Source organism: Theropithecus gelada, chromosome 8 (assembly GCF_003255815.1).
Source record: "Theropithecus gelada isolate Dixy chromosome 8, Tgel_1.0, whole genome shotgun sequence".
NCBI classification, from domain to species: Eukaryota; Metazoa; Chordata; class Mammalia; order Primates; family Cercopithecidae; genus Theropithecus; species Theropithecus gelada.
Window position 1 is genome coordinate 82,874,090 of NC_037676.1, and position 17,872 is coordinate 82,891,961.

At 41.9% G+C, this 17,872-nt stretch overlaps 1 protein-coding gene across 2 annotated transcripts in view; it reads right to left on the reverse strand.

The window, feature by feature from the left end:
- Positions 1-17,872, reverse strand: part of ZNF704 (zinc finger protein 704) — a 248,392-nt gene that overhangs the window by 24,425 nt on the left and 206,095 nt on the right. For both annotated transcript variants that reach the window (XM_025394540.1, XM_025394541.1), the window contains exons 5-6: positions 9,843-9,943; positions 5,276-5,543 (exon numbers count right to left, since the gene is read on the reverse strand). In XM_025394540.1, coding sequence (XP_025250325.1) covers positions 5,276-5,543; positions 9,843-9,943 — 369 coding nt within the window. The remainder of the gene's footprint in view (positions 1-5,275; positions 5,544-9,842; positions 9,944-17,872) is intronic.

The following is a 17,872-nucleotide window of genomic DNA, read 5'->3' on the forward strand; positions in this document are numbered from 1 at the left end:
TTTTTGATTGTTGATTTCTGAAAAGAAATTTTATTATATATACATATACTTATTTTAGGATACCTGTGAGATAGAATTCTTCACTCTAAAATTGGGGAATATACCCTGCTATACTGTGAGGGTGGGTGTAAATTAGTACAATGTTCTTGGAAGGTAATTTGACAGTACATATAAAAATTCTTAGCATTCTCTGTGTTAGCTATTCCACTCTAGGAATTCATTCTAAAGAAATGTACGCAAGAATGTGCCTTGCACAACTATAAATTATAAAAAAACAATTGGGGCTGGGCGTGGTGGCTCATGTCTGTAATCCCAGCACTTTGAGAGTCAGAAGCAGGAGGATCACTTGAGCCCAGAGTTTGAGACCAGCGAGGGCAACACAGTGAGACTTCGTCTCTACTAAAAATAAAAAAAATTAGTCAGGGGTGGTGGTGTGTGTCTGCAGTTCCAGCTACTTGGGAGATGGAGGCAGGAAGATTATGTGAGCCCAGGAGTTCGAGGTTGCAGTGAACTACGATCATGCCACTGCACTCCAGCCTGACAACAGAGTGAAATCTTGTTTCAAAAAAAAAAAAACAACAAAAAAAAAACAAAACAAGGCCGGGCGCGGTGGCTCACGCCTGTAATCCCAGCACTTTGGGAGGCCTAGGCAGGCGGATCACGAGGTCAGGAGCTCAAGACCATCCTGGCTAACATGGTGAAACCCGGTCTCTACTAAAAATACAAAAAAAAAAGAAATTAGCTGGGCGTAGTGGCGGGCGCCTGTAGCCCCAGCTACTTGGGAAGCTGAGGCAGGAGAATGGTGTGAATCAGGGAGGCGGAGCTTGCAGTGAGCCGAGATCGCGCCACTGCACTCCAGCCTGGGTGACAGAGCGAGACTCCGTCTCAAAAAAAAAAAAAAAAAGAAAAAAAAAATACTGGAAGCAACACAAATGCCCAGTAATAGGGAAGTAGGTAAATAAATCACGATATACCTACAGAGTAATTCAAAACGTTGTTAAAATGGCATAAAAACAGATACATATACCAATGGAACAAAATAGGGTACCAAGAAATAAGTCCACATATTTGTAGCCAACTGATTTTTGACCAAGGCAATGAGAACATACACTGGGAAAAGGACATCCTCTTCAATAAATGCTGCTGGGAAAACTGGATATCCACATGCAGAAACATGAAACTAGACCCCTAGCTCTTGTCATTTACAAACATTAACTCAAAATGGATTAAAAACTTAAACGTAAGACCCTAAACTATAAAACTACTGAAAGAAAACACAAGAAAAACACTCCAGGACATGGGCCCACGCAAAGATTTTTATGGCTAAGACTTCAAAAGCACAGGAAACAAACAAACAAAAATAGACAAATGTGACTATATTAAACTAAAAAGCTTCTTCACGGCACAAGAAACAATCAACAGAGTGAAGAGCAACCTGTTGAATGGGAGAAAATATCCACAAACTATTCATCTGGCAAGAGACTACTATCCAGAATATACAATGAATTCAAAACAACTCAATAGCAAAAACCAAATAATTCCATTAAAAAGCGGCAAAGGACCTGAATTAAAATTTTTCAAAAGAAGACATGCAAATGACCAACAGGTACATGAAAAAATGCTCAACGTCGCTAATATCAGAAAAATGCATATCAAAACCACAATGAAGTATCATATCACCCTAGTCAGATTGGCTATTATTAAAAAGATGAAAAATAACAGATGCTGGTGAGGAAGCAGAGAAAAGGGATCTTGTATACACTGTTGGCGAGAATGTAAATTAATACACCGATTATGGAAAACAATATGGAGATTTCTCAAAATCTAAAAACAGAACTACCATATAATCCAGCAATCCCACTACTGGGTATTTATTTAAAGAAAAGGAAATCAGCCTATCAAAGGGATACCTGCACTCTCATGTTTACTGCAGCACTATTCACAATAGCAAAGATAATATGGCATCAGCCTAAGTGTCCATCAACAGATGAAGTGTCAAAATGTGGTAAGAACACAATGGAATACTATTCAGCTATTAAAAAGAATGATATCCTGTCATTTGCAGTCATATGAATGGAACTACAGGTCACTATGGTAAGTGAAATAAACTAGGCACATGAAGACAAACATCACATGTTCTCACTCATATGTGGGAACTAGAATAACTGATGTCATGGAGGTAGAGAATAAAATGATAGTTATGGGAGGTGGGGAAGGGTGTGATGGGCCATGGTGGGGAGATATGTTGGTTAGTAGGTACAAACATAAACATACAGTTAGATAGAAAGAATGAGTACTAATGTTTGATAGCAGAGTAGGATAGCTATAGTTAACAACAATGTATTTTAAATTTCCTAACAGCTAGAAGAGAGGACTGGAAATCTTCCCAACACAGAAATGATAAATACACAATGGATTAATATTCAAAATACCCTGACTTGATTATTATACATCTTATGCATATAACAAAATTCTATGTGTACCCCACAAAAGTGTATAAATATTAGGCATCAATTTTTAGAATGGTGTTGTTGAAGAAGATTCATTGGCATGGGAAAATGTTCATGATATATTAAATAGAAAAACTAAAATACAGTAAAAACAGTTCTGCAACAGATCCCTTTTAAAAACTGCACATATATAAACACAGAACAAAGTCTTGAAGTACATACAAAAAATATTAACCAAGGTTGGAATTAGGGATGAATTTTCTTTCTTTACTGTGTTTAATATTTTCTACGCTGAGCATTTATAATTTCTATAAACAGAAAAGTCTCAACATTTCTAAGTTTATGCTTTGGGAAGGACATTCTAGATCAACGAGTGTGTGTTCCAACTCTCTCATTATATAGATGAGCAAAATGATTTAAGTAAGTTGGCACCCATGATTTCTGGCCTAAGTGTAACAGTGATAAATAAAGATGAACGAATTACTTGTTTTGACCAACATAATAAGAGTCAGGAATGAAATTTATTACACTAACTAATTCAAACATTAGCTCTATTCCATTACTCTTGAGTTTAAGTCTGCTAAATAAGTGGCTAAATTTTTTGACTAAATTTGTAATTTTCTACTTACAAATATATTTGCTAGTGGCAGTGGCTTTGTACTTGGTACTACTGGAAAGCATTTTGACAATACACAGTAAGAGTCATAAGCTGTTCACTCATATTACATCCTCTGACTCAATAATTATTCTTCTGAGAATTTAAAGAAAAAATAAACACTACAGGCACAGAGATGTTTACAGTGGAGTTATTAATGATGATGAAAAAACAGGATAGATTAAAAAGTAAATATCTAACAATAAGAATGATTAAAACAATTTGGTGTTTCAATTTAATTGGATATTATTTAGCTATATGGAAAGTTTTTATAAAACAAGGGTGGGGGAACGTAATTACAAGTATGTAAAGAAGATTTTAAAAAGTTGAATAAGGTAGTTGAGAATTATAGGACAAATATTTTCTTAAAATTTGAATGTATTAACATTGTATAAAAACAAATCAACATTTAAAAGAGTTAATGGCCAGGCATGGTGGCTCAAGTCTATAATCCTAGCACATTGGGAGGACAACATGGGAGGACTGCTCGAGGACAGGAGTTTGAGACCAGTCTGGGCAATGTAGTGAGAGCGTGAGAGCTTGTCTCTACAAAACATTAAAAAAATTAGCTGGATGTGGTAGTGCACACCTGTAGTCCCAGCTACTTGGGAAGCTGAGGCAGGAGCATTGCTTGAGCCCAGGAGTTCGAGGCTGCAGTGAACTGCACTCCAGCCTGAGAGAAAGATGGAGACCCTGGCTCAAAAAAAAAAAAAAAAAAAAAAAAGTAACTTCTGGTGGGGAAAAGGGAGTTTTACCCCGTCCTAAATTTGCAGGATTTGTCCCTAAGGTCTTGTTAGACTTTAGCACGACTCAGGATTACCTGGAGGGCCTGTTAAAACAGAATGCAGGGTTGGTGGGGGGGCACAGAGGAGGGTGTGGAAGAGGGGTAGTCCCAAGAATTTACATTTCTAACAAGTTCCCAGGTGATGCTGGCACTGTTGATTTGGGGAATATTGAGAACCACTACTCTAATCCGAGATGCTTAATTATCCATTTAGAAGGCAGGGCATGAAGTCCCAGATTTGGAGTGTGATTCTGCCGTTGTGCCAAACCTTTCCAATGCTTACCTTTTATTTATTTATTTTTCTGAGACAGGGTCTTACTCTGTCACCCAGGCTGGAGTGCACTGCCACAATCACAGCTCACTGCAGCCTCAACCTCCCTGGGCTCAGGTAATCTTCCCATACCTCAGCCTCCCAAATAGCTGGGACTACACAGCACGCACCACCATGCCTGGCTAATTTTTGTATTTTTTGTAGATATGGGGTCTCACCACGTTGCCCAGGCTGGTCTTGAACTCCTGAGTTCAAGCGATCCACTTGCTTCAGCCTCCCAAATTTCTGGGATTACAGGTGTGAGACACTGTGCCCGGCCTTATTTTTTTTTAAATAGATACTTATGTAATGTGCCAGGCACCATTTTGAGGGCTTTGCAACATTAGGGATTTTTTTTTTTTTTTTTTTTTTGAGATGGAGTCTCGCTCTGTCGCCAGGCTGGAGTGCAGTGGTGCGATCTTGGCTCACTGTAACCTCCGCCTCCCGGGTTCAAGCAATTCTCCCGCCTCAGCCTCCTGAGCAGCTGGGACCACAGGCATACCCCACCATGCTGAGATAACATTACGGATTATTTATTTATTTATTTTTTGAGACGGAGTTTTGCTCTTGTTGCCCACGCTGCAGTGCAAGGGCGCGATCTTGGCTCACTGCAACCTCTGCCTCCTGGGTTCAAGTGATTCTCTGCCTCAGCCTCCTGGGTAGCTAGGATTACAGACATGTGCCACCACACCGAGCTAATTTTGTATTTTCAGTAGAGACGGGGTTTCACCATGTTGGTCAGACTGGTCTGGAACTCCCGAACTCAGGTGATCTGCCCGCCTCAGCCTCCCAAAGTGTTTGGGATTACAGGTGTGAGCCACTGTGCCCAAGGGATTTTTATCATCCTAACACCTTTATGGGATCGAATCCACAGGCAGCATTGGGCAAACTGAGACTAGACCATAGGACCCTATCTGTGTGAGATCCTGGCTTTAAAGGGAGAAAAAGAAACAAAGCTACTGGGCTGCTGTGTGTGATGCTGTTTTTCCACCAAGTTATCTTTTACTCATAGGCCAGATGGCCCCTGGTTTTGGTCAAGGTCAAACTGATTGCTCTCACAGCCCCCTGCAAGTCACCTGGTAAGCATGATCAGTGTGCACGAGGTAGAGGGTGGTGGGAGCTGAGCGGCTCAAGGGCGTCATCAACTTAGTCTCTGTTTTGGCACAAGGAGTTTCTGTTCGGCTTGAATCTGGGATGGGGAAAGTAGGAGGTGAAGCCAGGGACTGGGACGGTGAGACTGGGGCCAGGCTGCTCAGCCCATCTGCCACTGAGTCTGTGTTGAGCTTGATCTCAGTGTAGTAAAAGTCCTCTTCTCCATCACTGTAGTCGGAGTCTCCAACGCGCCTAATGCAAAAGAGAGCAAAACAATCATACTAAGCCAATCTGTTTTCTTGCCTCGAAATCTTGCACATGCGTTTCCCCTCCGCCTGGAATGCTTTTCCTCCCTCTTGTTTGCCTTGCAAACTCTTCCTTATCCTGCAGTACTCAGTTCAACGGTTCACTTCCAGGGAACCCTTCCTTGATGTCGTAAAGCAATTCATTCATTCATTCACTCATTCAGTCAATTATTCAACAGTGATTTATTGAGAATCTAGTATGTTCAGGCACTGTTCCAGGGTCTCCTGATAACACAGTGAATAAAATATAGACTCCGCCCTGATGGAACTTACAGTGGGAACTTACAGGCAGACAAGAAACCCCTAAAGAAATAGATATTTATTAAGTGGGAGCTAAATAATGTGTATACATGGACACAGAAAGTGAAATAATAGACATTAGAGACTTCGAAAGGAGGAGGGTGGGAGGGAGATGAGGGATGAGAAATGACCTAAGGGGTACCACTTTCACTATTTGGATGCTGGCTGCACTAAAAGCCCAGGCTTTATCACTGTGCAACACAGCCATGCCATGAAACTGCACCTTGTACTCCCATTCAATCTATGAAAACAGAGATTTAAAAAATTAAAAAATAATTTAAAAAGAAATAGATATTTAATACATCAGGTGTTACTAAGTCCCAGAAAGAAAAATTCAGCAGCCTAACACTGTTGTTAAGGAGGATTAGTGACGGGGGCACTATTTTAAATAGAGTGGCCAGAGGAAGGCTCTCTGAGGAGGCGACGTTTGAGTAGAGACCTGCCTAGAGGAAGTGAGGGAGACACCATGCTGGCACCCACAGTGAGAACACACCAGGGAGGAGTGACACAGAGCTCTCAGGTGGGCGGGCCTTGCAAAGAGGCCAGAGGCTGGAGCTCAGGACACCAAGGAGTGACGGGAGGAGTGAGAACACGGGAGGAGTGAGAACATGGCAGAGGCAAGGTCATTCAGGGCCTGTAGCCCATGGCGACGGCTTTGGCTTGCATTCCGAATGTGGTGGAAGCCACTGGGTGTTTTCAGAACTCTAACTTAATTTTAAAAGGATCACTCTAGATACTGTCTGGGAAATAGAGGACAGGAAGACAAGAGCAAAAGCAGAGGCCACCGAGGAGCTGTTGTCAGCAATATTCCAGATGAGCAGGGCAGGCGAGCAGTGCAAGGGCCGAGACGTTAAGTCCTGGGTGTATTCTGAAGGTTGGGAGTTAGAACTTCACTCCTAACTGTTCGTGCTCTGTGCTCCCTCTGAAGTGTGTTTACTCATCTGTTTTGTTAATCACTGGCTACCTGTCTGTATTTTTTTAAACCTCTTTGTCGCCTCGCTATGACTGATTCTCTAGGGATGTGTTTTATCATATGTCACTCCACACATATTGGTGTATTTGGCGGAGGGTAGGTACCTAGTAAATGTTGCCTGAATGAATGAGTGAATGAATGGAGCTGAGGTTGTTGTAGCACAGTGATTAAGAGAATGGGTTCTGGGGTTAGACTTCCTAGGTTCAAACCCTGACTCCTACACATTCTAGTTGTGTGCATGATTTTGGTGGCCTACAGACAGCTCCGTTCCTCAGTTTCCCCACTTATAAAATGGGGACCATTAATTATAGCACCAGATTATTGTGATGATTAAGCTAATAAATATAGGGTGCTTAGAATCAGACCTGACACAATATAAACACTATGTAAAGTGCTTATTAAATAAAAACAAAGACGATGTTAGAAGGTCTCAATTTTCACTGTCACCAGGAAAAGTAGCTTCTTAGGTGTTTTCAAAGTTCCCTTCCCTAAAACATAGCACATTGTACTTTTCCACAGAAAGTTTTGAGTAAAATAAAATAACTCTCCATAATGTCAGAAAATGTTTATTAGATGATTTGTGAGTTTGTAGAGAAGTGGTGCTTCCCTTCTCTAGAAACCTGGCTTTCCAGGATGGCTGGCCAGAGGCCATGGGTATCCCCCCTCACTGCAGCAACAGCAGATCACTGACTCAGAACATACCTTTTCTCCAATAATGAGCCCTGCATAGAACCTAACATAAAAATCCATGCCTCACCTCTTCACAAGCCTGTTTGTTCAAATCAGTGGCTTGTCCTAGCCTAGCTCCATTTCCCCTGAGCTCCCAGGCTGAGGCGCCTGGGGAGGTGTCTTTGCACCATATCAGGTCTGGCTGGGCTTGGCCTTGTGACCAGCATACCACTAAAGACCCCACAGAGTGGGAAGAAGAACGTGCGTCTGTTCTATTCCTGTCCCCACTTCCTTTCCAGTTAAAGGCAGGTTGAGTTGCTGCTGGCTGCCACGTGCTGCTAATAGACACACAGGCCTGGGGGACATTGTGTGTCCCATGTGGGGATAAATCAGGACCAGCCCCTGGTGTACAAGAATGGAGTGAGATTTAAGAGAAAAGTGGTGTGCTTTTTATATAGGTACGGCGTGTACTGCAGATACATCAGAGGTGAGGGCATATTTTCTTCCGGCTTTGACATGTTTCCCTCTTCATCCCCTCACCAGCCAATACTCATTAAAAATTTCCCATCATCCTACAGCCATGTAATTGAGTTCATGGATCAAGGCAAAGGTGTGTTCTCTCTCCCAGTGCATGAGAGAGCACAGGCACTGGGCTTCATAAGTATAGATTGGCCTCAGAGTCCTGCTAACCCAGGCCCATTCCTGTATGGTGCCTGGCAGGGCTATGAACCATAATTCATCAGGGAAGTTCTAAAAGCACATCAGGAAAAAGGGGATCCTAGGAAAGCAAAGTGGCTGCATTTTGGATTCCACCCACTGTGCGAGCACCCCAGGAGCTCACAGGACTAACATGTGATACCAATTCTGGGGTCTATAAATACATACAAACAGCATATGCTTCTGATGGGACTGAATAGGGCTCAATTTTCTGGGCAGACAGACTTTAAAACAAATATCCTACCTCCTGGCTCTAGCTTTGGGAAGTTCTTTCTAAACCTTTAAAAAGCTGCTTCCATTGTGAATTGTCTTGACAATGAGATTTCAGGGGAGACACTGCAGGATTTCCTTCCCTGAAGGCTTGAGGAACAGAAGGGGGGTGTTCTGCCCTGAGGTATTTCAACTGGTATTTCTTACACATAAGGTAGACTCTGGTCAGGGAAGCCTTACAGGGCCATATCTCCAGTGCCTGTTGACCTATGGGTAATGTGCTCTGGAAGGCTCTGGTGTGTCCCCAAACATCAGCCTGGATGATTACAGAGCTAGATCCCTGTTTCTCTCCATGGTCACTATGGAGCCGCCCTCAAAGATTAGCAATATCACCTTAGAAGCTATTTTCACCTTCTGCCTATACCACTTGTTGGGCATGATGCATTTTCTAAATGTATCCCTTGCTGGGTAAAGTGACTACTGTATTTATTTCTCTGCACTTATCTTGTGGAAAGGACTCCTCTGTGTCCAAGCACACAGGAGCCTGGCCATGCATTTGTGCTTGCCTTATGAACACTGGTTGTGACTTACAGCCTCTCAAGGTCCCTTCTAAATCTCAGATCCCTGGATGAGACAGACTCAGGGCAAAAAGCACAGGACTAATGGAATACCACTGCCCCCCTGGGGTGACCTGTAACTGCTGTGGCTCCTAACCCTTCATTTTATCTTTCCTTTAGAAGGTTGTTATATAATATGAGGAAAATTATACATTTTACAAATAAACAGCTTATTTGAGCAACAGAAAGTGACTGAGCCAGATGATCAGGCATCATAAGAATAAGCAACAGCAGCATCGATTGGTGTGGTGGTTCTTGAACCCTTTTTAGGCTATATATGCCTGTGAGGCTTAAAGTCATGAATACTCTCCACTGGAAAGTAAATGTACATTTCTTTCCACAGGTAATTTCAGTGGGTTCAAGGACCCCTTGAAGTCCAATAACAGATTCCAGGTTACTCTAGTGTTTTGTACTTTACAAGTCTGTCTCACATATATTTTATCTTTGGCACTCACACTTGACCCTGGAGAGCTGACATTATTATAAATGTCCATAGGAAACTGTGGCTCTGGGCAGCAACTTGCCTAAAGTGACTCAGTAAAGTGAACCAAAGAGGCTCTAAGATGTTACATCCTTGTTCTTTCCACTGTGCCATATTGGCTTAGATGATCTACAGTGGCCATCTCTCTAGAAATTAGGAAGACCAAGTCAGTCCAGTGTCCAGAACCTTTAAGGCACACTGTGGTGCACAATTTCTGAGTGCGGGTGGCCTTAGACTGAGCAGATGGAGGCTACATCCCTGAAGAGAGGGCTGCCTTACCCCAGATGGATGGTCCGGATGTGTTTCTGGATACCTGCTGCAGTACTCAGCACCTTCCCACAGTTTTTCCAGAGGCATTTGAACATCACCTTCATGGAATTCTATAAAGGGGAGAGAGTGATATTAAAATGGAAATTATTTTCTAACAACATTTTCTTTCTGTCATCCCAACATATTTTTTTCCTTCATTAGAAAAGTTAATAGCATCCCCAGTCTCATGACTAACTCAGGACACTGTTGTAGGCACCCTTAGGTTTGTGAGTATCTTGGTGACCTCAGTTATTTCCTCATATCCTTCATGAGAAATGAGCTCTGCTGGAATATTTCAGATCATGTTCATGAAGGTAGTCACAGGGCCATTTTGGCTGTCTAAACAGTGGCTAACATTCACTGAGCACTTACTGTGTGCTAGGTGCTGTCTTAAGTGTTTATTTCCTTTAATCCTAAAAGACAGATACTAATATTAATCTCCATTTTACAGATGCATAGAAAGCTCCAGTAAAAAGTGTCCGGTCAATGAACCAGCTACTGGCAAAGTTGAAATATGAATCCAGGGACTCTGGCTCCAGAAACCATCCCCTCCACCAGTACAAAATTCCACCTCTTCAACAAGGGTTGCAGTATTTTCTTTTCCTTTTTTTTCGGACATGGGGTCCCACTCTGTCACCCAGGCTGGAGTGCAGTGGCACACTCTTGGATCACTGCAGCCTCTGCCTTCTGGGCTCAAGCAATCCTCCCACCTTAGCCTCCCAACCAAGTAGCTGGGACCACAGGTACATGCCACCATGCCTAGCTAATTTTTTGCATTTTTGGTAAAGACAGGGTTTTGCCATGTTGCCCAGGCTGGGGCAATACTTTCCAAAACAGTCCAGTGCCATGATTGATAGCACTGATTTTGGGCTTATTTCTCAAGTTCGTCGTGCTCTTATTTATAAAATAGGAATAATAATAGTACCTGTTTCACAGCATTATTATGAGAATTAAATGACGTCATGGAAGTGAATCAGTTAGCAGAATGCTGATAGGAATAACCATTCAACCAACAGCAGCTATTACAGGATTATTATGATTGTGCGTCCTAAATTTTATAAAAAGTGAGTTTTCTCCAGGGAGGTCCCTTGTCATTGGGATGCCATCTCTTTGCTGACTGTTCCCTTGGGTATGGTGACAGTCACTTCCATGTGTTCACCAAGCCCCATTTCCTTTTCCTGCTGGGTACACAGCTAGACCTCGTTTCCCAGACTTCCTTGCAGTCAAGTGGGATCACATCACTGAATTAGGGCTGATGGATGAGAAGTGACACACATTCCTTTTAAGTCTTGCCCCTAAACTACTTCTCAGTATCACTCCCAGCCTGCTCTGCTGGCTAGATGCAAAGGACACAAAAGTCTTAGGGGACAGCAAAACCACCAGATCAGCGTTCTTAATTTTTTGTTTGCCATGAACCCTTTTGGCAGTCTGGTGAAACCTAGGAATCCTTCTCAGAATAGTGGTTTTTAATGTTTAAAATAAAATACACAAAGTTATAAAGAAATGCAAGTGTATTGAAATACAGCTAGAAAAAAACATTAAATATTTTGTAACCCTATTAAAAAGTGGTTAAAGGACATGAACAGACATTTCTCAAAGAAGACATACAAGTGACCAAAAAAGAAAAAAAAATAGGAAAAAGATGCTCAATATCACTAATCATCAGAGAAATGCAAATCAAAACCACAATGAGATACCATCTCACACCAGTTGGAATGGCTATTATCACAATGTCAAAAAATAACAGATGCTGGCGAGGCTGCAAAGAAACGAGAATGCACATACACTGCTGACAGGAGTGTGAATTAGTTCAATCACTGTGGAAGGCAGTTTGGAGATTTCTCAAAGAACTAAAAATAGAACCACTGTTCGACCCAGCAATCCCATTACTGGGTGTATACCCAAAGGAAAATGAATCATTCTACCAAAAAGACCCATGCACTTGTACGTTCACTGCAGCACTATTCACAGCAGCAAACACATGGAATCAACCGAGGTGTCAGTGGAATGAATAAATGTGTTATGCATACATCATGGAGTACTATAAAGCCATGAAAAAGAATGAAATTATGTCCCTTGCAGCAAAATGGATGCAGCTGGAGGCCATTATCTTAAGTGAATTAATGTGGAAAGAGAAAAGCAAATACTGCATGCTCTCACTTACAAGTGGGAGCTAAACCATGGGTACACATGGACATAAAGATGGAAATAACAGACATTGGGGACTACTAGAGGAGGGAAGTAGGGAGGGGGGTAAGTGTTGAAAAACTATCTATTGAGTACTATGTTCACTACCTGGGTGATAGGCTTAATTGTATCCCAAACCCCAGCATCACGCAATATACCTATGTAACAAACCTGCATATGTACCCCTGAATCTAAAGTAAAAATTGAACTTAAAAAAAATTTTGTAATATTGTAATACACATACTCTCTAATTAACGAAGTAAATAACAAGACCTTGAAGTGGGCCTAATAACTAGCATAATTTTACAGTAGTGTTATGAATAAATGATATTTCATGATATCTACTAAATTGTAATGTGATATGAAACATCTATGATTTTGGTAGGTATTAAAGTTGCAGGTGGTGCTAACATTATTATGCCTTGATGCCTTAAATCATAATTACAGGAAGTGTTAAATTATGGTTAAGAGGTTGGTGAAAATAAAGATATACTTTTTCCCTCATACAGGTTCACCGACCTCCTGGATTCTGTGTATCCATTTGGGGATCTGTGGATTCCAGGTTAACAACATCTGCATTAGAAGGAAGAAGCCTGGATCCCCAGAGGGCTGTTTGGAGCAAAGACATCCACCCTCTTTGGAACCTCCACTGACCTGACTGGATTGTGACATGAGAATGAACAAACCTTTATTGTGTTAAGCTACTGACACGAGAAAAATGGGTTGTTCCAACAGTCAGCCCACCTGACCAACACATATAGCAGTGGTGACATCTTTCCCAAACTGATGGAACTGATGTAGCTTGATTTATGTGCCTGCTAGAATATCTGCAATCAAGTACTTCTGGTTCACACCATCATACTCTTGATTCTATGAAGCAATCATTCACTTATTTAGAAGACGACTCATCAGCTATTACTGATGGAATCAGTATCCAGATGATTTATCTGGACAGCCACCCCATGTTGAAGATTTTCCATAGGTTTCTGAATTGAAAAATGGTACTTGGGAGTTTCCAGAATTGAAGAGTGCTCATGTGTTGGTGAATGGCTGCCTTAAGCATGGCAAGCAGAGGACAAGTGTGGTAGCACATTGCAGCAGTCTGCTAGAGCAGATTACTGACCACGGAAGGAACCCACTGTTCACATGGGCTTCGTGAGTCCAGTGGCCCACTGTGCCCCAGAGGCTCTGCCTGGGTGGCCAGCATTCACAGCACAGCAATCTTTCTGTTTCTTCTGCAGCTCCTGGGCACACACACTCAGCTTCATGATGTTCTCCCTGCAGTGTGCAGTGCCGGGCGTAGGACCCAGAGCTACACGGAGCTAGAGCTAAAGCTCTTTGAGATGCGGAGAAGCAAAGACATAATTAGGAAACTTTAAGTACATGATCCTTATGAGTCTGTGTTTATTCCAAGGAGGCAGTTCACAAATTTCAGCCTCCAGGACCTCCTTGAGCCAGTGATCTAAACGCATGAAACATAAGATGCGCCAGAGGGGGCGATTTAAATCCCAACTTCAAACCTGCTAGGTTCACAAAAAGAAAGTCTGCAGAATTCAAAATATTATTTTACTCAAAGCATAGAATTTAACAGTACTGTCTTAGTCCATTTTGGGTTGTCATAAAAGAATACCTGATGCTGGGTATAAAGAAAAGAGGTTTATTTAGCTCGTCAAGCAGGCTGCATGTGAAGCATGGCGCCAGCACCTGCTCAGGTTCTGGTGAGGGTTTTTGTGTTGAGTTAAATCATAGTGGAGGTCAAAGGTGATGCAGGAATATGCCAAGAGGGATCTAACCTAAGGGGCATTCTGGCTTTACAACGACCCACTCTCCTGGGAACTAATTCATTCTCTCAAAAACCAATCCAGTCTCATGAGAGCGAGAACTCGCCATTATGAGAATGGTACCAGGCCATTCAAGAGGGATCCACCCCGATGACCCAAACACCACCCACTAGGCCCCACCTCCCAACACCCCTACACCAGGATCAAATTCCAACATGAGATTTTGGTGGAGGTAAATGAACCATATCAAACCATGGCAAATATTAATGAACAACTCCTTACACTATGAATGCTTTCTGCCCATTTTTCAAATGATGAAGCTATAGTGTAGAAAATATCTTCCACGTAAGAGAACCAATGACTCAAGCAAAAATACATGTACCCAGCAGTCCAAGCATCTGTCTGGAAATGAAGTCATGATGGATGAAAACAGTTTTTGATTAATTCCTAACCTTTTTGCTAATGGCATTCTTTCATTCATTAAACCAAGTATCTATTTAGCAAGGAATATTCTAGGTTTTGGGGATAGAGAACAAAAAAAGAAACGAGGCTTCTTTCAAGGAAGTGAAATTCTAGTAGGGGAGAGACATAAATTATAATACATGATGACCATTTCAGATATAGCATGAGGCCTGTAGAAGGTGACTTTTGAGCTGGGACCTGAAGGTTGGAGAAGGAGCCAGCCAAGCTATGAGCTAGAGTTTTCCAGACATAGCGAAGAGTTAAGTGCAGAGGCCTGAAGATGAGAAAGATCTTGGCTCTTGGAGGCCAGAAAGAATGAGGGTGTTTTGAGAGTGAAATGTGGGAGGCAGTGATTTGTTTGAGATAAAGTGGCGAAGCAGGGTCAGATCATGTGGGGCTTTGCAGATAAAGGTAAGGAATTTGGATTTTCTTCTAAAATGAAAGAGAAGTTACTGAAGGAAGAGAGTGACACTACATGACTTGTTTTTTTTTTTTTTTTTTTTTAAATATGACTCTGTTTTGGGATAGAAAACAAATGAAGTCACCAGCATGGAGTCACTGCATGAAGTCACCACAGGTGAGAAGAGATGGTAACTTAGAGGGTTTGGGCAGAGAGGATGGAGAAAAATAGACACATCCAAGACATATTTTGGAGGCAGATCCAACAATACTTGCTGTTGGGTTGACTATGAGGAATGATAAAAGGGATGGTGTTAAAGATGACTTCCATGTTTTAGGTTTGAGACTGGGTGTGTTGTGGTTCTGTTTTGGATATGTTAATTTTGAGATGACTATTATGTATCAAAAGGAGACTGCATGCAGGACACCGGATATGTGAACCTGGAATCAGGGAGAGTCAGGGATAGAGATATAAATTTGGGGTCAGGAGCTGAAGGAGCACTTAAAACTTGGGTGTGGATGAGACCATCTAGGCAAAAATGCAGTTAGAGATGATTAGGGTGCACTGTAGCATCCAATATTTTATGTTGGAGATTGAGAAGGAGCAGCCAGAGAGGGAAGTGGTCAGGAGATCATGCTATTAAAAGCACAGATAGAAGAAAGTGTCTCAGGAAGGAAGATGTGACCAACTGTGTTGAACAAGGACTGAGAAGTGTTCCTCAGATTTGGAATATGGAGGATGCTGGTGGCCCAGATAGCGGTAAATCTCGTAGAGTGTTGTGGATGGAAGTCAGATTGGCATGGACTGGAGAGTAAGTGGGATTTAGGAAAACAGAGAGTAAGTGCCAATGTTTTCAAGAAATTTTGCTGACCGATGAGCAGTCAAGGGAGGGTTTGTAAAGATGAGTTATACTAAGGTGAGTTTCTATGCTGATGGGAATGACTGCAAACACAGGGAAACTGATGGTGCAGTAGAGAAGTAGGGGTTAGCGACAGGATGAGGTTCTTCTGAAGGTCAGGAGAGCAGCACCAACATACACAGAACAGGGAGAGGGGCTGCGTTGGACAAGATAGGGCAGTTCTCCGCTGGAAAAAGGAGGGAAACCAGATGGTGGCTGCAGATGCAGTTAATTTGCTGATTTGGTGGAGAAGGGGAAAAAAAAAGCATTCCTGTATGAATGTTTCTAATTTTTCAATGAGGTAGGAACTGGGGTCAGAACTGAGGACAAAGAGGGAAGGTTGTGTATGAAGTTTGAGGATACTTGAGAAGGATAAAATAGTTGCCTTACAACAGCAGTCCCCAACCTTTTGGCACCAGGGACCAGTTTCATGGAAGGCATTTTTTCCACGGACTGTGGCGCAGGTTGGGCGAGGATGGTTTCGGGATGAAACTGTTCCATCAGGCATTAGTTAAGATTCTCATAAGCAGCGCGCAACCTGGTTCACAATAGGGTTCATGTTCCTATGAGGATCTAACGCGGCTGCTGACCTGCAGGAGGCGGAGCACAGGCGGTAGTGCTCACTGGCTTCCTGCTGTTTGGTCATGTTCCTAACAGGCTGTGTGCGGACTGATATCGGCCCGAGGCCCGGGAGTTGCGGATCCCTGCCTTAGAGAGCGGGGAAAGGAATGGGCAAAGCATAAGACACTATTTCCGTATTTCTGATATTCATGGTGGGAAACAAGATTCCAGAAAGTTACAAGACTTATCCAGTGTCATCTGATGGCTCTTACCAATGAGTCAGTCAGATGTAGGCTTTCATAATGAATATAATAGTATTGTACAACAAATAAAGCCAAATTCCTCCTACATCATGGGACGTTTTTAAGGCCTCAAATTGCTGATTGTTTTAGGATATGATAATCACAGTGGTATTTTTGTACCATAACAAGTACTATTTATAAGATTACTGTTCTTCGTCCTTGCAATAATGTCAAGTATTTGTTTTTTAAACTGACAAGTAGTTAAGGTTGGTCCTGATTACAGAAAAATAAATATCATTGGTTTAACTCCTTTCCATAGTTTTCATTTGTTACTTCAAGTAGATGACACATTTTGGAGGCATCAAACCCCCAGAATCCAAGGAAGCTGACCATTATCCTCTGTTAAGTCCCCTGGAATTAGGATAACTACCAACAGCAATTGTTTATCTCCTCCTCACACATACACACACCTTCCTTGAACCCCTGCAAAAAGGCTCCAAAGAAATCTGTTGCCCAAAGAAAATTAGGTAATGATAATAAGAAATGTAATCTCCTTTTGCCTTTTTTCCTTTTGCTGGGTTTTCAAGAGGCACTTTGGGGATAGACTATATTCTATCCCAGTGCCTCACAGTATCTGGCTCAATAAATATTTGTAACGTTCAATCTCGGAAAGGTTGTGTTTTGGGACCCTCAGAGATGAGCCACATTTGAGACATCTTAATTTATTTAAATAGCACTTTGTAAAATTTACTTAGTGAATCGTCTGTGTTCAAAGCATGTTTGCCAAAAAGATTTGTTCTGTAGAATTTAATGTTTCTCAGCATGATTAACTCTTGCTTATCTTACCTGGCTGTAAATTAACTTCTCAGGGGACATCCATGGTGATGCCCTGCATGGAGAGGATTGAATTATAAGATGGTTTTCCCTTCACTTTATATCGCACATTTCTCTTCCAGTCTTGCATACCCTACACTGGTAGCTGCCTGAGGAAAGTCTGAGTTCACCAGAAGACAATGGAAAATCTGCTACAGGAAAAATTGCTAATTTATAATGACTCAGGTCATTGGCAAAAGTGATTAGAAAACAATGTTGCATCCTAGAGATACAGAAAGTTCCTGTGGATTTGCAAGGCAGTTGTAAATAGGGACTCAGAAACATAATTACATATAGTGGGAAGACTATCAACTGTTTTGGGGGGAGGCGGCACTCCCAAAACAAAGTTCTGCTTTCTCCTCCACCTCTTCCTTTTGACATTCCTTTTGAATATCTCATCTCACATTTATTATCTCATTTTAGTCCAGACTGTCAGAGCTCTGCCTTCAGTTTACACATGCACAGATAGGGGCCATCTTTAAATTTGAGGGCAACACAGCTTAAGGCAAACACAGCTTAAGGCAATAAGAGCTTAAGAAACACCTATAACTTTGAGCCAATTCAATTTGTAGGAATCTATCCAAAGACAGTAATTC